Source organism: Anomaloglossus baeobatrachus, chromosome 4 (assembly GCF_048569485.1).
Source record: "Anomaloglossus baeobatrachus isolate aAnoBae1 chromosome 4, aAnoBae1.hap1, whole genome shotgun sequence".
NCBI lineage: Eukaryota > Metazoa > Chordata > Amphibia > Anura > Aromobatidae > Anomaloglossus > Anomaloglossus baeobatrachus.
The window spans coordinates 379,720,964-379,745,382 of NC_134356.1; the positions used below are offsets into that span (position 1 = coordinate 379,720,964).

General features: G+C 45.4%; 1 protein-coding gene across 1 annotated transcript in view; it reads right to left on the reverse strand.

Moving 5' to 3' along the window:
- Positions 1–24,419, reverse strand: part of LOC142302424 (cadherin-related family member 3-like) — a 338,150-nt gene that overhangs the window by 177,212 nt on the left and 136,519 nt on the right. Inside the window, 2 exon segments of the mRNA XM_075343486.1 lie at positions 1,518–1,628; positions 3,043–3,134. Of these exon segments, the coding sequence (XP_075199601.1) occupies positions 1,518–1,628; positions 3,043–3,134 (203 nt within the window).

Below are 24,419 nucleotides of genomic sequence, written 5' to 3' on the forward strand. Positions count from 1 at the left end.
AGATCTCGTCTGGCTTGCTTCCAAGTACGTCCGATTGAAGCTACCTTCCTACAAGCTGGGTCCTCGCTACATCGGGCCGTTTAAAGTCCTCAGCAAGATCAATGAGGTCTCCTACAAACTGCAGCTCCCGGCCACGATGAGGATACCCAACTCCTTCCACGTCTCCCTGCTCAAGCCGGTTGTCCTTGGTCCCTTCTCCGCTGCTGCCAGTTCGGCCCCTCCTCCTATTGCCGATGATGACATCTATGCGGTAAGGGATATCGCGGCCATGAAAACCGTACGGGGCCGACAGTTCTTCCTGGTAGACTGGGCTGGGTATGGTCCTGAGGATAGGTCCTGGGAGCCCCGGAGAATGTGGGTACTCCTCTGATCCGTGCCTTTCTGTCCCGGTTGCGGGGAGGGGGCGTGGGGGGGGGTACTGTCACGCTCTCCGGGGTCCCTGCTCTGCTCCCCGGCTCACCTGCCACGCTCTCCGGCTTCCCTGCTTCTCTCCTCGGTCTCCAGCCTCCATTGCCTGCGGTCTCCAGGCGGCCCGGTCCCCACTCCCGGCGCCCGTCGGCTACTCAGCCCCAGCCCGGCTCTCCTGCTTCCTGCTCACCGCTCCCTGCCCTGGCTTCTGGCACCCGGGCCTCGCGCATGCGCATTAGGGCGCGCGCGTGGTCATTGACCCTTTCTTAAAGGGCCAGCGTCCACTGACAGGAAATTGAACACACAGGTACAGGGTATAAAGGGGATTAGTGTCCAAGTGGGCGGGGCCTGTTCTTCATGTTTCCTAAGCTAGGAGTCAGGTCTCCTTGTGTCTCTGTGCCATACTTACCTATCTCTCTTCTAGAGCCGCTCCTGCCTCGCCATCCGGTCCTGCCGATTCCCGAACGCTGACTATCTGCCATCCCGTCAGTCCGTTCCATCTCTGATCCCTGTGGTGACCCGTCCTCTCGCTCCATCGGTTCCGGACTCTGCCTGACATCATCTCGGCCTCCGAACCTGAGCTCCGTCACCCGGACTACCATCAGTGACTCCGTGGTCCCAGGGACTTCTCCATTCCACTCTTGCGCATGGACTGTCCTGCTACCCGTAGTGCTCCGGCTACCGGACCCCTTGCCTTCATCAAGGAGTTCGGCCCAGTGGATCCACCTTCTGGGTCTGCCCGTCCACCTGGCCCTAACAATCATTCAGATGTCGCTGTAAATTATTGACAGTGGCATTTAAATGTAACAATCCCTGGTGCTCAGTGACACTTATTAGCTCATTCTTGCAACAATCTCTGGAAGTTGATATGTTACCATGTCAGCCATGGGCCTGCAGGTAAGTTCAATATAACTGTAATTGTATTCACCGGAAAATCATATTGCTAGATTTTTTTTACCACACATTTATCACTTTAAAACACAAAACGGAAACAAAAATTACAGAATTATTATTTTTAGAACTATGGGAAAATGATCAGGTCTTCAAAGGCTTAAAAGGTGTTAGCTTTTCTTACAGGTCTATATTTGCATAAAAGCATTTGGAAATACCTTTGGGTCTGATTCAAAGTCCAACTGCTTATCAGTTGTAGAAATAACACCAGTATCAGAATTCAATACAAAGAAGACATCAAACATTGGAGAAGAATGAGTGACTTCAAACTAAAGAAAAAGATATAATGTGAAAAACATAAATTTACATATTTTGGGACAAAATATTATCCAATTGTTAAAAACAATCACCGCTCAGGTTTGCTTAACTCAGGCATATATAATATGTGAAATCAGATGTGTATGGGACGTCATCACATTCCTTTGAGATGCCAGTGATATAAGTATGTAAAACATAAGGTTTTATGTCATACAATAGTACCAGTAGCATTTGTTGTATTCATTGACGGTACCTTTCCGAACAAAGCTAAAATCTCAAGCTCAATTCAATATACAACATGCAATAGGTTAATATTCGATAAAGAAATTACATCATATAACAAAAGAAAAATGAAGTAATAGACTCTACGATCTTGCCAAACAAAAACTGTTATTTTCCAACTCCATATTATTTTTACTTTTAGCCTGTTTTATAAGTTGCCTTTTACTAATCTCCCTTCAAAGGAATCTGTTAACAGATTTATGCTATGTAATCTGAGGGCAGTGTGAGGTAGTGGTTGAGACACAGTTTTCAGTGTGTAACTTATTAGGTTGTGTGCTGTTGCTTCAATACAATTAATATTTTATCAGTTGGAGATTATCACTGCTCGGACTAGGTTGTCTGTGCCTGCTAGTTATACCTTGCCCCCAGGATTCATCAGCAGCTTACTGTTAGTATTCAATGTACACAGAAAGCTATAAGTGGATTTGGATATCTTTCTGAGCTCTGCTACAACTAAAGGCCACTTTACACGCAGAGATAAATCTTTGGCAGATCTGTGGTTGCAGTGAAATCATGGACATATTGTTCCATTTGTACACAGCCACAAACCTGGCACTGATTGTCCACAATTTCACTGCAACCACAGATCTGCCGCAGATTTATCTCTGTGTGTAAAGTGGCCTTAAGAACTCAGTGCCACAACTGCTACACTTAGTATTCCCAGTCATACATCATTGGATTCAGGGTTTCTTTCCCTTCATTGCCTTTAAATTTAGCACTCAGCTACGTGAGTGATGTGTTGTCGAATTAAAAAATAGTGCTTCTGCATTAGAATGGTTGCTTGGAACTCTTTGATCTTGATTGATAACAGCACATAAATTAACAGAGCTCATAGAAATAAAAAAAATATATCATGGAAAATGCAAGCACAAGATTCCACAAAATTAAAATCACCAAAACACATTGAAGAATGTCATAAAAATTTGAACTTAAAGACATAAAACATGTGGAAAATCTGTTTTAGAATGCAAATAAGTAGTATTAGAATATTTACTTTTGTCTTTTGTTTTTAAACATTTATTGAGTGAAAAGACAGAAAAAATAAGCCATATCAAATCTAATTTCAAGTACTTTTCTATTTGTTTCAATGAAAACTACAATTTGAAGAAAGAAACTAAAAAAAGTTTAAATGCAAATACATACTATCACATCATCTCCTTCATCTGGATCTTTTGCAAGAACAGTGTAAAGTTTTGTCAATATAGGGAATGTCTCAGGAACTGCTAAAATAATGCCTGGTAAAGACAAAAACACAATATAAATGTATTATTTAAAGAAATGCTCTTAATTTGGATTTTTAAATATATTTATGCATAGACCACAGATTATAATTTAAAAAAAATCAAGGTTCTCAATGTTCTACATTGTAGTTAAATATAACTTATACAAACTGTGGAATCTGTTTGGGAGTTACATTTCCAATTTAGCTTATTATCTGCTAAATTTTTTTAACTTGAAATAATATATTCCATGCAAATCAAACTCATTTTCAAATTTTAGGAATTCGCTGATTGTTGAATTTTAATGATATGTGAAACGCTTTACATGAACCCTCTAAAAAGGGTGCCACCTTTTTGCAGATTTTAGAAGCTGTGTGAGGGGCTTGTTTTTTGCTTGTTCATTTTAACAAATCAGCATGGTAATAGAGAATATAAAACATAATTTTTACTAGCAAACCCAAACTGTAACATTCCGGGTTCATACTGGATACCTAGTGTCCACACAAAGACCCCGAACATTAGCTTCTCAGGGAAGTCCCTGTTACTGTTCCAGGTTTGGCCACCCAGATAAAAAATTTATAAATAATAAAAAAGGAAGCAAAATGGGGAGTAGAGCAAAACAATTATATTTACCGAGTCTCTGTAAGGCTGTCAAACTGCTTCTGGGTCCACTCATTGAAGGTTATGGTTATTCACTTTTTTCCCTGCCCACCCTGTGTAACAGTGTCTTTGATTGATTGCAGTAAGACTGCCAATGTTCCAGCGTGATTGGTTGCTCTCACAGTATCAGACTTGGCCTCGAAGTGGAGTGTAAAATTAAATAAATAATTGGAAAATATGCTGTATTGTCCCTCATATTTTGATACCCAATCTAGAAAAAGCAACCCCAGCTGTGTGCATTATCTTGCCTGTGTATCAAAATATGAGAGAGCCTTGCATCTTTTTTTAGTTATTTAAATAAATAATTTAAAAAATTGGCGTGCGGTCCCCCCTAATATTGCTATCCAGTCAAGAAAACGTAGACAGCTGGGGGCTGGTCTTCTCAGTCAGGGGACACCCAAGGTTATTGAGCCCTCTCCAGCCTAAAAATAGCAGCTTACAGCCCCCCCAGAAATGGCACTTCTATTAGATGCATCAATCCTGATGCTTACCCAGCTCATCCTCATTGCCCTGGAGTAATTGGGGTAATATAAGGAATTAATTACAGCTGTGATTTGTCAAAAATCACAGCTGTATTCAAGCCTGAGTTTACTAATGGGGAAGGGTCTATGAGACACCCACTTACTAATTGTGTAAGTAAAAAGAAATAAACACAAAACAGACAAAAATCCTTCATTTAAAAAAAAAAACTAACCAAAAACTACCTTTTTCTAAAATGTATTAACCCTCAAAACATCTCTGCAGATAGGACGTAATCCAAAGACACGATGTCCAAAGTCGATCCCAGCTCTGCTACATATGAGGTCAAAGTGCGCAGTCACATTAGATAATGTGACCAAGCACTGCAGTATCAGGGACACACTGATGGAGCCGCAGCTGTGATGTCAGTGAGTTCACCTAAGGTCATAGCTGGTTGTTCGGATGGCACCCCATCTGTGACCCCAGGTGAACTAAATGAATCCACCTGAAGTGAACTCAATGAACTCAATGCCCGATTACCACATTAGGCTATGTGTGCAGGTTGAGTATTTAGTTGCATAAAATCTGCATCTCCTGGTAGAAAAATGCACCAAAAACAATGCAATGTTAATGCATTTTTTATAACATAACAGAGTGCTATGACATAGTAAGAGACAGTCCTTATTTACATAAAGTGTATGCAAAATCCAGTAAGGACCGTTCCAGACAATTTATATAATTTGCTCAAATAAATACTTCAAGTGGTTCTTAAACCCAGAAATATAAACTCATAATAAATGAACAACCACACACCTCAAATCTAGGGGTTAACGGGCGCGGGTGGATCGTGGATCCACCTGTGTCAGCGAAGCACACATGTCTGCTGTTCAAATTAGCAGACATGTGCAAGGATGACTGCTGGCTAACCGCAGCAGCTGGCTGTGACCTCCCCTTCATGATTTAGGACGCACCGTTACGTCTTATGTTGTGAAGGGAAGGGTTTAACATGTCACTACAATTTATTTATTTTCAATCTTTTCTATGGGGTACCATAATTTTTGTCCAGACCATTTTCATTAGTTTTTTTGTTATTTTTTTCTGTTGAACCACAATTAAAAAGAAATGTCTGATTTTCACACACACACACACACACACACACACACACACACACTGCACAGCAATTATGTCCATAAAATGGCTGCTGGTGGAAGAGCATGTGACCAGATCTATCCATCAGACAGATAGACAGATCTGGTCACATGCCCCTCAACCAGCAGCCATTTTATGGACTCTAGATCTCTCCAGTCTGTGAGGAAAACTGCTGTAACAAGTGCAGAAGAAGAACTTGACAACTGGTGCAAGAATATTTTAGCCCAACCTACATGTGTTTAAGAAAAAAAGTCCCCAAAGATGGAGAGCTCCTTTATCCTTTTCATGACCTTTGATGTACCCATACAATGTGATCTGGGAGGATTTCCTGACCCATAATGTATAGATATGTCATGGCGATCATGTGTAGCACGGGAATGGTGCCCGCATTATTGCCCGTGGCTCTTTAACCCTCTATATGCCATGATCAATAGTGAACACAGCATTAAAGAGGCAGGGAGTGGGAGTACACTCCCTCTTCCACCCAATCGGGAAACCCCGTGAAATGATCATAGGGTCCCAATCATTGCCATGGCAATCTGAGGTCACATAATGACCTCAGGGTTTGCTGGTTATGGTGGTCTGTTAGACCAGGCCAGCAGCATGTTTTAAGAAGCATTCTGTCACATACAGTGTCATGTTCATGGCAATGCATTATACCAGTGATCAGACTAATAAAATTTAATGTCCCAAAGAAGGATTAAGTAAAAAAAGCAAAAAAAAGTTAAAAAATGTAGTAATGTTTAAAACAAATCCTCCAAAAAATAAAAATATGAAAAAAACATTATACAAATAAACATGTATATTTACGTAAAAACAACAATAAAGAAAAAAGTACACATATTTGGTATTTCCTTGTCTGGGACAATGTGATCTATAAAACTGTCAAAAGACAAGCCACCATATAATGCTGTCATCAGAAAAATAAATAAGCTACAGTTCACAGAATAGAAAAATGCAAAAACAATTATTTTTTTCTACAAATTAGTTTTTATAGTCTAAAACACACAACACATAAAAAAAAAATAAATGTGGAATTGCTGTAATCATACCAAGCTGAGAAGTAAATCTGTTTTTATCATTTTTACCATATTGTGAATGGTGTAAAAAAAATAAAAAAATTCTGAATTGCTGTTTCATGTTCATTCTGCCTCACAAAAATCATAAGACAAAATGATCCAATAATGTTATGTGCCTGAAATTCTTACCAATAAAAATGCTAACTCATCCCTGAAAAAGATAAGGCTTCATATGACTCTGCCAGTCGAAATCTAGAAAAATTGTAGCTCTCAAAATTTGGTGATGCAAAAATTTAGTTTTCTTTAAAAAAAAAAAAAGCATTTAGTGTGTGATAGTAGTCAAGCATAGAAAATATATGAATCTGGTTCACTATAATTGCACCAACCCAAAGAATAAAGCTTTCTAATCACTTCTACCATACAGTAAATGACGTAAAAAATAAATATAAGCAAATCTTTACCTGCTGTAGATTTATTTATTCTTCCTCCTAAAGATTGCAGTAAGGCTTGGCTCACATTTATCCTGCACTCTACGCTGAGCACTTACAACAGGATTTTTATGTAAAGCTCTAAAATACGTCCCTCGGACAGAACCACCAATGGGAAATTCACCATATGAGTCATTATGGTTGGTGTTTGCCTAGGATGGGGCAGTGTCCATCTTTTTAAGCGTTCATAAAAGTGCAATCAACCAGTTTAGTGTAGTTCTGAAAAGGACAATGCTAAACGGATTCAAGAGTACATTTCCTACCTCAGTATAGTTGGAACAAAACAAAAAATGTAATATGGTCCAAACAATGAATAACTTTTTTAATAAAAACACAGTGACAAAAAATTGCAGAAAAACAGGGCATCACAATGTGATAAAAACAATGAATTAATTAATTAAATGTACACCAACCACCCCACGACATGGCTCAATAGTGTAAATCGTGTACCGTCCAAAGAAAATTAATGAACGTTCATAAATGGATAAATAATAATAATAATCTTTATTTCTATAGCGCCAACATATTCCGCAGTGCTTTACAATTCAGGAGGATCATATACAAACAAGTAACAGTTATAGAAAATATAATATTTAGAGGAGAAAAAAAAGAAAAAACACAACCCTGCTTGTGAGAGCTTACAATCTACAATGAGATGGGGGGAGGGGCAAGGTACAAGTGCTTATTTACAAAGACAATCCAGCCATCTCACGGAAATGGGGGCTAGATAATGGCTTCCTGGACCAGTGGGCCAGAGGCTTGAGATGCCTTTGGGTGCCATGGAGTTTGATGTGGAGTTATGTTGTGAGAAGTTGTAGAGGGACTATGTGAATTGAATTTGATTAGGAAATGTGATAGGCCGCCCTAAAAAGATGTGTCTTTAGGGTGCGTCTGAAGCTGAGTAAGTTGTGATTTGTCCTAACTTCTTGGGGCAGAGCGTTCCAGAGGGTTGGTGCAGCTCGGAAGAAGTCTTGGATCCGGGAGTGGGAGGTTTGAATTAGTGTGGATGTTAGTCGAAAGTCACTTGCAGAGCGTAGAGAACGGGTGGGGTGATAGACAGAGAGGAGGGTGGAGATGTAGGGGGGCGCCACACTGTGGAGAGCTTTGTGGGTGAGAACAAGCAATTTGAATTGGATCCTGTGATATATGGGCAGCCAGTGCAATGACTGGCACAGAGCAGAGGCATCCGAGTAGCGGTAAGCCAGATAAGTGACCCTGGCTGCTGCATTAAGGATTAGAGAAGAGCGAACCGGTCGTGGTTCGGCTCGAGTTCGGTTCGCCGAACGGAGGTCCCGTTCAAGTTCGGTTCGTCGAACGTTCGACGAACCGAACTCGAACTGCATAGGAAACAATGGCAGGCATTCACAAACACATAAAAACACCTAGAAAACACCCTCAAAGGTGTCCAAAAGGTGACAAACAACTCACAACACAACACAAACACATGGGAAAGTGACAAGAACAAATTCTCATGCGAAAACAAAAGAGCGTAACGAGGAAAAAGAGGACGAGACACAGATATAGGCATGGCACGCCCTTCTAAAATCATGTAAAACACCGCAAGGTTACTCCAAGCGGAGTCTCCCTTTTTTCCAAAAATTGAGCCCCACACACACCCACCCATTCAGTGGCAGCACTTGTGCACTAGTTGTACACTTCACAGCTAGATTTGCATCAAGCACCTTCAAAAATACGCCATACTTAACCGTCCCCAGGATGACACCGGGGTAGGTAGCAAAGTCTTTCCTGATCCCAGCTCTGTGCATCTTGGATCATTTTTAAAAACAATGTAAGCAAGGGTTACTCCAAGCGGAGTCGCCCTTTTTCCAAAAATTGGGCCACACACACACCCACCTCTTCAGTGGCAGTACTTGTGCCCCAGTTGTACACTTCACAGCTAGATTTGCATCAAGCACATTCACAAATACGCCATAATTAACCGTCCCCAGGATGACCCCGGGGTAGGTAGCAAAGTCTTTCCTGATCCCAGCTCTGTTCATCTTGGATCATTTTTAAAAACAATGTAAGCAAGGGTTACTCCAAGGGGAGTCTCCCTTTTTTCCAAAAATTGGGCCACACACACCCACCCCTTCAGTGGCAGCACTTGTGCCCCAGTTGTACACTTCACAGCTAGATTTGCATCAAGCACATTAAAAAATATGCCATTGTCAACCGTCCCCAGGATGACCCCGGGGTAGGTAGCAAAGTCTTTCCTGATCCCAGCTCTGTTCATCTTGGATCATTTTTAAAAACAATGTAAGCAAGGGTTACTCCAAGCGGAGTCTCCCTTTTTTCCAAAAATTGGGCCACACACACACCCACCCCTTCAGTGGCAGCACTTGTGCCCCAGTTGTACACTTCACAGCTAGATTTGCATCAAGCACATTCAAAAATATGCCATTCTTAACCGTCCCCAGGATAACACCGGGATAGGTAGCAAAGTCTTTGCTGAACCATGACTTGTTCATCTTGGCTCCTTTTAAAAAACACAGCAAGCAAGGGTTACTCCAAGCGGAGTCTCCCTTTTTTTCCAAAAATTGTGCCCCACACACACCCACCCATTCAGTGGCAGCACTTGTGCCCTAGTTGTACACTTCACAGCTAGATTTGCATCAAGCACATTCAAAATCACGACATTCTTAACCGTCCCCAGGATGACCCCAGGGTAGGGAGCAAAGTCTTTCCTGATCCCAGCTCTGTTCATCTTGGATCATTTTTAAAAAAAATGTAAGCAAGGGTTACTCCAAGCGGAGTCGCCCTTTTTTCCAAAAATTGGGCCACACACACCCACCCCTTCAGTGGCAGCACTTGTGCCCCAGTTGTACACTTTACAGCTAGATTTGCATCAAGCACATTCAAAAATATGCCATTGTTAACCGTCCCCAGGATGACCCCGGGGTAGGTAGCAAAGACTTTCCTGATCCCAGCGATGTTCATCTTGGATCATTTTTAAAAACAATGAAAGCAAGGGTTACTCCAAGCGGAGTCTCCCTTTTTTCCAAAAATTGGGCCACATACACACCCACCCCTTCAGTGGCAGCACTTGTGCCCCAGTTGTACACTTCACAGCTAGATTTGCATCAAGCACATTCAAAAATATGCCATTCTTAACCGTCCCCAGGATAACACCGGGGTGGGTAGCAAAGTCTTTGCTGAACCATGACTTGTTCATCTTGGCTCCTTTTAAAAAAACACAGCAAGCAAGGGTTACTCCAAGCGGAGTCTCCCTTTTTTTCCAAAAATTGTGCCCCACACACACCCACCCATTCAGTGGCAGCACTTGTGCCCTAGTTGTACACTTCACAGCTAGATTTGCATCAAGCACATTCAAAATCACGACATTCTTAACCGTCCCCAGGATGACACCGGGGTAGGTAGCAAAGTCTTTGCTGAACCATGACTTGTTCATCTTGGCTCCTTTTAAAAAACACAGCAAGCAAGGGTTACTCCAAGCGGAGTCTCCCTTTTTTCCAAAAATTGGGCCACACAGACACCCCATCAGTGGCAGCACTTGTGCCCTAGTTGCAAACAGGATGTTTTGATTTGCATCAAGCATATTCAAAAATACGCCATAATTAACCGTCCCCAGCATGACACCGGGGTAGGTAGCAAAGTCTTTCCTGATCCCAGCGCTGTGCATCTTGGATCATTTTTAAAAACAATGTAAGCAAGGGTTACTCCAAGCGGAGTCTCCCTTTTTTCCAAAAATTGGGCCACACAGACACCCCATCAGTGGCAGCACTTGTGCCCTAGTTGCAAACAGGATGTTTTGATTTGCATCAAGCACATTCCAAATCCACAAGCATTTACTCTCCCCAGGATGACATAGGGGTAGTAAATTCCTTGTGGATCCAAGACTTGTTCATTTTGATGAATATTAGTCTGTCCACATTGTCACTGGACAGACGCGTGCGCTTATCTGTCAGCACACACCCAGCAGCACTGAAGACACGTTCAGAGACAACGCTGGCAGCTGGACACGACAAAATCTCCAAGGCGTAAGTGGAGAGCTCGGGCCATTTTTCAAGATTTGAAGCCCAAAATGAGCAAGGCTCCATTTGCAAAGTCATGGCATCGATGTTCATTTGGAGATACTCCTGTATCATCCTCTCCAGCCGTTGACTATGTGTCAGACTTGTTGTCTCTGTTGGCCTTGCAAAGGAGGGTCTAAAAAAATTATAAAAACATTCCATAAAATTGCTGTTACCAGCACCAGATACGGTGCTACTGGTACGGGTAGACTGTTGAAGATGACGAGACCGTCCCATGTTTGTCAAGTTACAACTGGGAGATTCACTCCCTGCACCTGCACGGTTGTTTGGTGGAAAAGTCGAGCTAAGATCGAGTAACAGCTTCTGCTGATACTCCTGCATACGTTCGTCTCTTTCTATGGCTGGAATTATGTCACAAAATTTGGACTTGTACCGGGGATCTAATAGTGTGGCAAGCCAGTAGTCATCATCACTTCTAATTTTTACAATGCGAGGGTCATGTTGGAGGTAGTGCAGCAAGAAAGCACTCATATGTCTTGCGCAGCCATGCGGACCAAGTCCACGCTGTGTTTGTGGCATAGAGGTGCTAACCGTTCTTTCTTCCTCTGACATCTCCCCCCAACCTCTTTCAACTGAAATTTGTCCAAGGTCTCCCTCATCCGCTGAGTCTTCCATGTCCATGGACAGTTCGTCCTCCATTTCTTCATGTTCTCCTGCACCTTCCTCAACATGTCGCCTGCTACCATGCGCCCTTGTTGATCCCTGTCCCCCATGGTCCCATGCCTGCCGCGTTGGTGATGATGAACGTCTGGACCTTGGTGATGTTGTTGTCCCTTGCGCATATGAATCCTCCTGTAGTTCCTCCCCTTCCTGTTGTCCCACCCCCTGACTCCGAATAGTGTTTAGCGTGTGCTCCAGCATGTAAATGACTGGAATTGTCATGCTGATAATGGCATTGTCAGCGCTAAACATATTCGTCGCCATGTCGAAACTGTGCAGAAGGGTGCATAGGTCCTTGATCTGAGACCACTCCATCAGGGTGATCTGCCCCACCTCTGCATCTCGTTGGCCCAGGCTATACGTCATGACGTATTGCACCAGGGCTCGGTGGTGCTGCCACAGTCGCTGTAACATGTGGAGAGTCGAATTCCAGCGTGTTGGCACAACGCATTTCAGGCGATGAACCGGCAGGCCGAAAGACTTCTGGAGCGATGCAAGTCGCTGAGCTGCGGCGGTTGAACGGCGAAAGTGAGCAGATAGTTTTCGTGCCCTGGTCAGAAGGCCATCTAGGCCGGTATAATGTGTTAAAAATTGCAGGACAACAAGGTTCAAAACGTGAGCCATACAAGGCACGTGTGTCACCTTGCCCAGGCGAAGGGCCGCACCCAGGTTTGCAGCATTGTCGCACACGGCCTTACCAGGCTGCAGGTTGAGTGGAGACAACCATTTATTAAACTCAGTCTCCAGATCTGCCCACAACTCAGCCGCTGTGTGACTCCTATTTCCAAGACATGTCAAGCTAAAGACCGCCTGATGCCATTGCGCTCTGCTGCCAGCATAGTAATGAGGGGTGCGTGATTCCTTCTGCGCAGTGAGAACGCTGGTGGCCTGACCAGGCAGGCTTGTGGTGGAGGTGGAGGACACAGATGAGGTGGAGGAGGCAGAAGCAGTGGCGGAACTTGGACAGACAGAGGATTGACACACAAGTCGTGGGGACGGCAAGACTTGTGCAGCAGACCCTTCACCATCTATCACCATAGTTACCCAGTGCCCAGTCAGCGACATCTAACGTCCCTGTCCATGCTTACTGGTCCAAGTATCGGTGGTGAAATGCACCCGTTGACACACAGAGTTTCTCAAGGAAGCGGTGATGTTGTGTGCGACATGCTGGTGTAGCGCGGGCACACCTTTCTTAGAGAAGTAGTGGCAACTGGGCATCTGGTACTAGGGCACAGCGACAGACATAAGGTCTCTAAAATCCTGTGTGTCCACCAGGCGGAAAGGCAGCATTTTGGTAGCCAAGAGCTTACAGAGGGATAAAGTCAACGTCTTAGCTTTGTCATGGGTCGCAGGAAATGGCCTTTTATTTGTCCACATCTGAGGGACAGAGATCTGGCTGCTGTGTGTAGACGGTGTTGAGTAGGGTGTCCCTGGAAAAATGCAGGTTTGTGAGGAAAGTGCAGTCGGAGACATGATGTTGCCTTCATCCAACGTTGGTGCTATCGATGTCTGAGAGAGCTGTACACACGCACTTGTTTCCCCTTCCAAACCAACTGATGACCTACCAAGCAAACTGCCTGTTGCGGTTACAGTGGTGGAAGTTGTGCGTGGAAAACCAGGTGTGACAGCTGTCCCCACAGTCCTAGAAGATGAAGAGCGCGCGGATGCACTGGAAGGGGCAGGCCGTGGATGGTTCGCTACGCTAGGCCGCATTGCAGCACGGTGAGCTTCCCACTGGGACATATGATATTTATTCATGTGACGATTCATGGAAGAAGTTCTCAAACTGCTGAGGTTTTGACCTCTACTAACAGAATCACGACAAATTTTACAGATCACATAATTTGGGCGATCTTTTTCTATGTCAAAAAAGGACCAGGCTAGGCAAGGCTTAGTGAGCATGCGACCTGCTGAGCCCCCCCGACTAGTGCTCAGAGGCAGAGTGGTGGCTGATGATGCAGTTGTAGACGTGCTACCAGTGCTCCGACTCTGTCCAGGAAGGCGCAAGGTAACTTTGTCGTCAGTTGCATCCTCCTCCACCGCCTCTGTTGACCTCCTCGAGTGCCTGACTGTAGGTTGACAGAAGGTGGGATCTAGAACTTCATCATCAATTGTTGTGTTTGCACTTCCCTCACCCTCAGACCGAGCCTCTTCTTGCCCTGACCGAATATTTAAGTTGTCATCACAATCTGGTATCTGCGTCTCATCGTCATCAGTATGTTCCTCATTGTCTATAACCACAGGTGTTACAGTTTGTGACAAAGGGTCAACATTATGCTCAGAAACTTGGTCCTCACAGCCTGAATCAGAGTCACAAAGGTTCTGGGCATCACTGCAGACCATTTCCTGGTCTGTACTCACTGTAGCTTGGGAGCAGACCTCTGATTCCCAGGCTATAGTGTGACTGAACAGCTCTGCAGACTCAGCCATCTCAGTTCCACCATACTGTGCAGGGCTGATGGAGACTTCAGAGCTGGGAGAAAGCAAGTTTGATTGGGATGACAACTCAGAGGACTGGTGTTTTTTGGATGCGGTAGTTGAGGTGGCTGAGAGGGCACTTGTTGGACCACTTGAGATCCATTCAAGCATTTTCATTTTTTGGCCATCATCTACCTTTGTTCCTGTTGTTCGTGTCCGTAAAAAAGGGAGCACATCGGATTGTCCACGGTAAGTAGTAGAAATCTTACTTTTGCTTGTAGATGGTCTATCTTCAGCAGATGTTAATGGAGCTTTGCCACCTTCCCCACGGACAAACCCTTTCTTTCCTTTTCCAACACGCCTCTTCTCCTTTCCACCAGCATCTGACATTTTGCCACTCATTTTGATTGCGACAAGATTGTGCACTTATAATGTGGTAGTAAAAATTGAGAGGTGGTGTAGATTGCAGCGGTGGTCTAGCTTTATTAACAGCAGAATAAACAACAATAATTATCCCTGACAATGCAACTACGGCCCTTAAACTAGCAGCATAAATTGCTAGTATAATAGCTTTGTAACAATGAGCTTGGATGTTCAATGCAGAGGTGCTGCAAATATCTTTGCACTAGTGGGACAATACAGAAGTCCAACAGCCACGTTGAGGATGCCACTAAGTTCACTCAGTGTTTGCTAGTATAATGGCTTAGTAACAATGAGTTAGAGTGTGCAATGCAGGCAGACGTGCTGCAAATATCTTTGCACTAGTGGGACAATACAGAAGTCCAACAGCCACGTTTAGGATGCCACTAAGTTCACTCAGTGTTTGCTAGTATAATGGCTTAATAACAATGAGTTTGAGTGTGCAATGTAGGCAGACGTTCTGCAAATATCTTTGCACTATGTGGCAGGGTTGTGGTCTCTGGGTAGAGGAAAGGAAGCCTGCCTTTCTATCCCTCCTAATGGGGAAATGCAGCGAGAAAATCCCTGACCTTAGCTACACAGACGCTGTCATCTTGTGTAGCTGTTAAACTCTGTTTTTACGGACCTGTCACCTATGGCTCTGACCCTGCCGGTATGAGCCCTTAAAAGGACTGATAGAAACTTCTATCCCTATTCTGTACAGCGCTGTGTATGGAGCGTACACAGCAGTATCGGCGATAGGAGCTGCGCCAGTGATGACTGACACCAAGGACGCAGAAGGCAGATAATGGCGTGCTGGAGGAAAATGTCCGGTTTTATAATGCAGGGACATGTGACATGGACATCCTATCACACATGCCGTTGCTTCTCTGGCTAAAAGTCCACTTAGCTGTGTGTGTGTCTGGGATTGGCTGACATGCTGGCCCGCCCCACTACACGCGCGCTCGCTTAGGGAAGGAAGACAAGGAAAAAAAAAAAAAATGGCGATCACCATTATCCATACAGCAGTGATCTGAATGCGCTGTTCCCGCACACTATACACTGAAAATTCATAATAGTGTGAGTTACAGAGTGACTTACACTATTACAGCGGAAAGCCAGCTAGGAATTAGCTGGTATTTTTGCTGCTAGAACCGTTCTCGAACGTATCTAGAACTATCAAGGTTTAGCAAAAAGCTCGAGTTCTAGTTCGATCTAGAACAGCCCCCAAAATCACTAGAGCCGCGAACTGGAGAACCACGAACCGCGAACCGCGCTCAACTCTATTAAGGATGGACTGTAGAGGAGAGAGTCTAGCTAGGGGGAGACCAATTAATAGAGAGTTACAGTAGTCAAGGCGAGAGTGGATCAGGGCCACGGTGAGGGTTTTTGTCATTTCCTTTGTGAATCGCAGCAGCATTATAAGTGACAGCAGCAATAATATAAATAAAGTGCTACATGCAAAATTTCATGTAAAAAATGCATATAGAATTACTACAGTAGTGAAAGTTCACTATGCATCTAAAGTGCACATGTATGCAAGATACTCATGTGTCAAATAAATGGCATATTATGAGGTATAAATGGTAGCTAACACAATTCTGCAGGAGATGCAATGGCTACTGACAAAGTTCATTCATATACTGTGTATATATATATATATATATATATATATATAATATATAAAGCTGAATGTGTATGTGTATGTGTGTGTATGTCCGGGATTGGTATCCGCACTGTCGCAGCTGCAGCCACAAAATTTTGCACATTCACACCTCTGGACCTCGAGAGCGTCATAGGCTATGTTTTGAGGGGAAATTTTAACCCCGCTCTTTACAGTTATTCGCCAAAAAACCTGCCTCCATTAAAGCGAATGGAGCTTGGAGCCATAGTGCAGCCAGAACTTCAGAAGAATGTGCAGCCACGCCCTTATATGGAATGTTGGCATGTCACAATGCAGCCAGGGAAAGAGACAGACACAGACAGGGTAAGAAACAGACATAGACAAGGTAAGAGACAGACACAAAGAGATAGACACAGACAAAGATACATACTGACAGGGAAAGAGACTGACAGGGAAAGAGAGGGAAAGTGACAGACAGTGAAAGTGACAGACAGGGAAAGTGACAGACATGGAAAGTGACAGAGATAGATAGACAGGGAAAGAAATGGACAGACAGGGAAAGAGATTGAGACAGACGGAGAAAGAGACAGACAGGAAACATATAGAGAGAGAGAGAGAGACAGAGAGATATATACAGAGGGGGAGACAGACAGAGAATGGGAGAGAAACAGAGAGACAGTTACTATCCCGGGCAGCGCCGGGTACTATGTTGTGAGGCGAAATTTTAACCCCGCGCGTTCCAATTTACCAATCAATTTTGCCCCTATCTACATAATGGGGAAAAAGTGAAACGAAAAGTGTTGGGGGCAAATTGACAGCTGCCAGATGTGAAGAAGGGGGACTTAAAGAATGAGAGTGATGGCGCCAAAGAGTATATACCGTACAGTTGCTAAGGTGGGGCCCCGACATGGGATACTCACCACACTCGGGGATATGAACACACACACAAAATGCGCCACACACTACCAAGTGCTTGAACACATATACCACCCTCAGCACACATTTCACCACACATACACCAACCTCGCCACATAATCGCCCTAAAACACACACAAGTCTGGTATTATCCTTCAAAAATAAAAATCTGAATAATAAGCAGCCAAACTACAAGAACAACAAATGTACCATGTAGGAAATACGGCAGCTGTCAGTCACATGACCTGTCTATATGTGTATGTGTGAGCTAATATATACTGTCAGGGGGGAGGGCTTTCTGTTGCCTGGAGATTTATCAGGCTGCCAATAGCAACCAATCACAGCTTAGCTTCTATTTTGCTACAGTTAATTAATCTGAGCTCTGATTGGTTAATATAGGCAACAATTTAATAATTACATTTATATCTATTTGTTTTGTGGTTTTTGTGTGCAGAATACATTTTTGTTAGAAGCTGGGTAGTACAGCTAGTATATACATAATGAACAAGAGCGATACCTAGACTGGGAAGGTTTGCACAAGTGACAACCACCCTGACGTATGTTTTGGTATCTCCTTCACCCAATGATTGTGTGGACCATTTTTTCCAGTTACCCTCGTGAAAAAGCAAAATTTGGGCCTAAAGCAATATTTTTATTGAAAAAAGTAAAACTTTCATTGATAATGTGGTTTTGAGCACTTTGAGGGAAATAGTTTTTAGAATGGTGCCACTTTTGTATATTTTCTGTCACATAGGCGAACAAAGTCACTTCCAAATGTGATGTAGTTACTAAAAAAATGTGGTTTTGTAAATTTTGTTGAAAAAATGGTAAATTGCTGATAACTAGAGATGAGCAGACCCGTGGAACTTCAGCTCAATGAGTTAAGATAGACTTTAGGTAAAGTTTGGTTTGCGACTCGGCCTTGACCTGAACCCCAATGGGATCAGTATTTGGGCGGTTCAGGTCTCCACTCACATGCAGCCATCCATAAACAAAACAGTTCTGGTAGAGGGTGCGTGGGGTTTTTCAAATTTTTTTTTGTTTGGTGCACATTACATCTGATCACACTGCTGTTACCCCACTGCAAGCCATTCAGTCACTGCAAGGGGTTCCCACTGGACCTAGCTACAAGCGTACCTTAGCACAGTGCTGCTCGCTCCAGTACTTTGCATACGTAAAACACCCAAATTCCGAACCTGAATGCTGCTTTTTTGTAAAGTCTGTGTTCAGTAGAGATGAGCGAACCGGTCGCGGTTCAGCTAGAGCTTGGTTCGCCGAACGGAGGTCGCGTTCGAGTTCAGTTCGGCGAACCGGCTCAGCGAACCACTCAAACCCCATAGGAAACAATGGGGGGCAATCACAAACCCATAAAAACACTTTATAAATGTACACATACAGTTAATAAACATTGCCATAACACTTACCGGTCCCCGCGATCCCTCCTGCACTCTGTCTCATGTCGCTATTCCTTCCGATGATTGCTGCGTCCACCCGGTAACCAGCACTGACAGGACCTATCGTGATGTCAAAATAGCCATGTGACTAGTCACGTGTCTGTTATCTCATTGGCTGCAGACTGGTCACATGACTATGACGCGTCATGTAGGACCTGCGAGTGCATCTCTCCAGTAGAGTTGAGCTCGGTTCGCAGTTCTCCAGTTCGCGGTTCGAGTGATTTTGGGGGCTGTTCTAGATCGAACTAGAACTCGAGCTTTTTGCTAAAGTTCGATAGTTCTAGTTACGTTCGAGAATGGTTCTAGCAGCAAAAAGCAGGGCTTTTTACAGCTACAGTGTGCAGGAGCCATCGCTGGCAGCCTGCCACAAGCTGGTAACAAAGATAAACATCGGGTATCCAAGCAAAGCGCTTTTGTTAGTAACCCGACATTTATCCTAGTTACTGTGCAGGAAGCCGACACTTCCCCGCTCAGCTCACTCCGCCCCCTCCTGCACGCGGCATGTACACATACATACACACACACTCACACACACACACACACACACACACTCACCTGTCCCCAGCCATGCAGTCCACAACACTGACGTCCTCAGCACCACATGACCCCGCTAGGCTCCACCCACATCACACTCTGCCGCCAGCACACATGGCTCCGCCCACCTGGCACTTTGCACACATGGTCCCGCTAAGCTCCGCCCACCTGACACTCTGCACACATTACCCCGCTAGTCTAAGCCCACCTGTCACTCTGCACACATGGTCCCGCTAGGCTCCGCCCACCTGGCACTCTGCACACATTGCCCCGCTAGGCTCCGCCCACCTGTCACTCTGCACACATCGTCCCGCTAGGCTCCGCCCACCTGACACTCTGCACACGTGGTCCCGCTAGGCTCCGCCCACCTGGCACTCTGCACACATTACCCCGCTAGGCTCCGCCCACCTGGCACTCTGCACACATTACTTCACTAGGCTCTGCCCACCTGGCACTCTGCACACATTACCGCGCTAAGCTCCGCCCACCTGGAACTCTGCACACATTACCCGGCTAGGCTCCGCCTACCTGGCACTCTGCACACTTTACCCCGCTAGGCTCCGCCCACTTGTCACTCTGCACACATTGCACCGCTAGGCTCCGCCCAGCTGGCACTCTGCACACTTTACCCCGCTAGGCTCCGCCCACCTGACACTCTGCACATATTACCCTGCTAGGCTCCGCCCACCTGTCACTCTGCACACATTGCCCCGCTAGGCTCCGCCCACCTGGCACTCTGCACACTTTACCCCGCTAGGCTCCGCCCACCTGACACTCTGCACACATTACCCCGCTAGGCTCCGCCCACCTGTCACTCTGCACACATTGTCCCACTAGGCTTCGCCCACCTGGCACTCTGCACACATTGCCCCGCTAGGCTCCGCCCACCTGGCACTCTGCACACATTACCCCGCTAGGCTCCGTCCACCTGGCACTCTGCACACATTACCCCGCTAGGCTCCGCCCACCTGGCACTCTGCACACATAGCGCTGCTAGGCTCCGCCCACCTGTCACTCAGCACACATTGCCCCGCTAGGCTCCGCCCACCTGGCACTCTGCACACTTTACCCCGCTAGGCTCCGCCCACCTGACACTCTGCACACATTACCCCGCTAAGCTCCGCCCACCTGTCACTCTGCACACATTGCCCCGCTAGGCTCCGCCCACCTGGCACTCTGCACACTTTACCCTGCTAGGCTCCGCCCACCTGTCACTCTGCACACATTGCCCCGCTAGGCTCCGCCCACCTGGCACTCTGCACACTTTACCCCGCTAGGCTCCGCCCACCTGGCACTCTGCACACTTTAACCCGCTAGGCTCCGCCCACCTGGCACTCTGCACACATTACCCCGCTAGGCTCCGCCCACCTGGCACTTTGCACACATTACCCCGCTAGGCTCCGTCCACCTGGCACTCTGCACACATTACCCCACTAGGCTCCGCCCACCTGGAACTCTGCACACATGGTCCCGCTCGGCTTACCTGCGGTGATGAAGTCCCGACCTCAGCGCTGTCACTGTCCTCCATGGCCGCTGCTTGTCACATCACCTTCTCTCGCTTCCGACCCGAGACTGACTAGCGGTGATGGTCACGGGCCTCTCGCGATACTTGGCTGTGAAAGTCATTGAACTCAGTGACAGGTGCTGTCAGCAGTGCAGGAGATCAGCGCAGGTAATGTACCTCGCTGACAGCAGCACTTGTCATCCCCTGCAGTGACCTGGGCTGACCCATTGATGTTAGCTCAGGTCTCTGCACTGCTCTCCCAGCCAATGGGGAACATCCTGCTCTTCATTGACTGGGACAGTGTGGATCGTCATGGCAACCACTTGGATTACAGCAGACCTGGATTTGTTTTTCTTTCTAATAAATTGGTTAAAGAGGGAATGTTTTGGGGAGTGTTTTTTCAAATAAAAATGTGTTTGTCGTCTATTTTTTTTTATTACTGACTGGGTTGGTGATGTCGGGTATCTGATAGACGCCTGACCTCACCAACCCCAGGGCTTGATGCCAGGTGACATTACACATCTGGTATTAACCCCATATATTACCCCGTTTGCCACTGCACCAGGGCACGGGATGACCTGGGGCGAAGCACCAGGATTGGCGCATATGGATGCGCCACTTCTGGGGCGGCTGCTGCCTGCTATTTTTAGCCTGGGGAGAGTCCAATAACCACGGACCTCCCTAGTCTGAGAATATCAGACCCCAGCTGTCTGCTTTACCTTGGCTGGTGATCCAATTTTCGGGGCACCCCCACGTGTTATTTTTTTAAATTATTTATTTAATTTAAAATAACAGCGTGGGGTGCCTCAGTTTTGGATTACCAGCCAAGGTGAAGCTGCCAGCTGTGGTCTGCAGGCTGCAGCCGTCTGCTTTACCCTAGCTGGCTACAATAATAGGGGGAACCCTACGTAATTTTTTTTTTCATTTTTTTGGCTAAATACAAAGCTAAGCACCCCTTGGTGCCACATGAAAGGCACCAAAGGGTGCAAAATTACAATATGCAGGAGAGTGGGACATTATGTGTCTTTCTGCCATTATAATGACAGAAAAGACTGATATGAAGTGTACAAGCACTGTAAAATCACCAGGGCGCTCTACGCTGTGAAAAGCAGTAGAAAATGACACTGGAGTGAACATGTGACCGCCTCATGTAGGTTGAAGCTATGGATCCTGGGTAAATTTATGTATTTTCCCTCCTTCATTTTTTTTGCAGTACGCAAAAAAGCCAGAAGGCACACGGATGACAAACAGATGACATACGGACCGTCTACGGAACGGAAACTGATGCCACACGGAAGCACACACGGAAGCACCCGTGAAAAAAACGGACTGTTTTTTCCAGACCGCAAAAATGGATCGGTCGTGTGAATGTAGCCTGATTCTGATCTGCCGTTTATAAACAGCAGGCAGAAATAAGTGAATAGCACCTCCCACCGTCAGAAAATTTCCGGGGTTTCATGTGTAACTGAGACCTTGGAGATCCTGATTCAGGACGGTTTTTCCGGTCCCCGCTCACGTGATCACAGGTATACACCGTACACCGATGATCACGTTACAGTAAATGACAGTGTCGGTAAAAAATTATTTATCTCCCATCTGGCATGAACAAACATGATAAATCTCCTCCCCGGTCCCCTCCGGTCCCCCGGTGTCGCCAAAGTGCCCCCCTGATGCCCTCCCAGAAATCCAAGATGACCGCGCGTACAGCAGCGCGCCGGCCGCATTCACCCTACTCCTCTCATTTCTGTCGCATGTGCCATGACACATGCGACAGAAAACTCCTCCCCAGGCCCTGCCAGGTCACCCCCTATAACCCCACCGGTGTTCCCCGGTGTCCCACGGTACCTGTGCAGCGTTGATCCCCCGCGGCCCTCTCCTTCACAATAGACGCTGCCGCATGCACAGAGCGCCTGTCAGCTCAAGTTCCTGTGTTTAGACACAGTGAGTGGTGGTTATGCATCTGAAAGCTAAATGGCCGTCACGGTGGCTCAGTGGTTAGCACTGCAGTCTTGCAGCGCTGAAGTCCTGGGTTCAATTCCCACCAAGGACACCATCTCCAAGAAGTTTGTATGTTCTCCCTGTGTTTGCGTGGGTTTCCTCCGGGTACTCTGGTTTCCTCTCACACTCCAAAGACATACAAATAGGGAATTTAGATTGTGAGCCCCAATGGGGACAGTGTGTCAAATGTATGTAAAGCGCTGTGGAATTAATAGCGCTATATAAATGAATAAATTATTATTACTGCAATGCCCTGCTCATGAGGTAAGGAACATAGTTGATCAGGAGAGCTATATACTACATTTCCAAATGGAGGCATTTGATTTTATAGTTGCCCTGCTGAACGAATACCAAACATGACAATCCGTTATACGCCAAAAGAAAACACATCTAAATAGCGAGCTCTGTTGTTTAGTATTCATTCAGCTGGATAACTGGACTTAAAGGGGTATTCCATCTCCAAGATCCTATCCCCAATATATAGTAGGTGGAATAGCAATAATATCAGCAAATACCAATATTTGGAAATGTAGAATAGTTCTCCTGATTAGGCATGCCCTTACCTCATGAGCAGGGCATTGCAGCTTTGGTAGCAACCGTTACGACATGGACTCTGCTGCTGTGGACCCGGGGAGAGTGGGTGCAGATTCATTGCACCCACACTCCTCACATGGAGGGTCTACACTCCTAGAAAATGGGGGATACGTTCCCATTTTTTCCTTACAATAAATTTGTGAAAGAGGGAATGTTTAGGGGAGTTTTCTTTCAAATAAATTTTTTTTGTCGATTTTTTTTGTTAGTACTGACAGTTTGTGATGTCGGGTATCTGATAGACACCATCACATCACAAACTGCTGGGCTTGATGTCAGGTGACTTTACAACTAGTATCAACCCCATTTATTACCCCGTTTGCCACTGCACCAGGGTACGGGATGAGCTGTGGTGAAGTGCCAGGATTGGTGGATCTAGTGGATGCGCCACGTCTGGGGTGCCTGTGGCCTGCTATTTTTAGGCTGTGAAGGCCCAATAACTATGGACCTTCCCACCCTGAGAATACCAGACCACAGCTGTCCGCTTTACCTTGGCTGGTGATCCAATTTGGGGGGGACCCTACTTTTTTTTTGTAATTATTATTATTTATAAAATAATTATAAAAAAAGAGCCTGGGATGACCTCCACATTGGATCCCCAACCACGGTAAAGCTGCCAGCTGGGGTTTTCAGGCTACACCCGTCTGCTTTACCCTAGCTGGCTATCAAAAATGGGGGGACCCAACATCATTTTCTTTTTAACTATTTTTTAAATAGAAAAAATTAATGGACTTCCCTGTATTTTGATTGCCAGCCAAGGTAACGCCAGGCAGATGGGGGTTGCAACCCATAGCTGTCTGCTTTATCTGCACTGAGAATCAAAAATACCGCGGAGCGCTACGTCATTTTTTTTAAAGATTTAGTTCTACAGCACTGTCATGTCAGGCAATCAAAATACAGGGAAGCCCTTTTTGTTTTTAGTTATTTAAATAAATAATTAAAAAAAATATATATGGGCTCCCGCTGCATTTTTTGTATTGCTAGCTAAGGGTAATCCAAGCAGCTACTGGCTGCTAACCCCCACTGTTTGGTATTACCTTCACTGGCAATGGAAAATCCAGGGAAGCATTTTTTATTTTTTTTGCCAAAAAACTACAAAAAAAATGACGTGGGCTTCACCATATTTTTGTATGCTAGCCAGGTACAGCAGGCAGGTACGGCTGCCCCCAACCCCCAGCTGCCTATTTGTACCCGGCTGGGAACTAAAAATATAGGGAAGCCCTTTTTTTACTTAATTCATGAATTTTATGAAATAATTAAAAAAAAAAAAAAAAACGACGTAGGCTTCGCCCCATTTTTGTGTCCAGCCGGGTACAACTAGGCAGCTGGGTATTGGAATCCACAGCACAGGTTAGCCCGAGGTTTCTGGGCCCCTC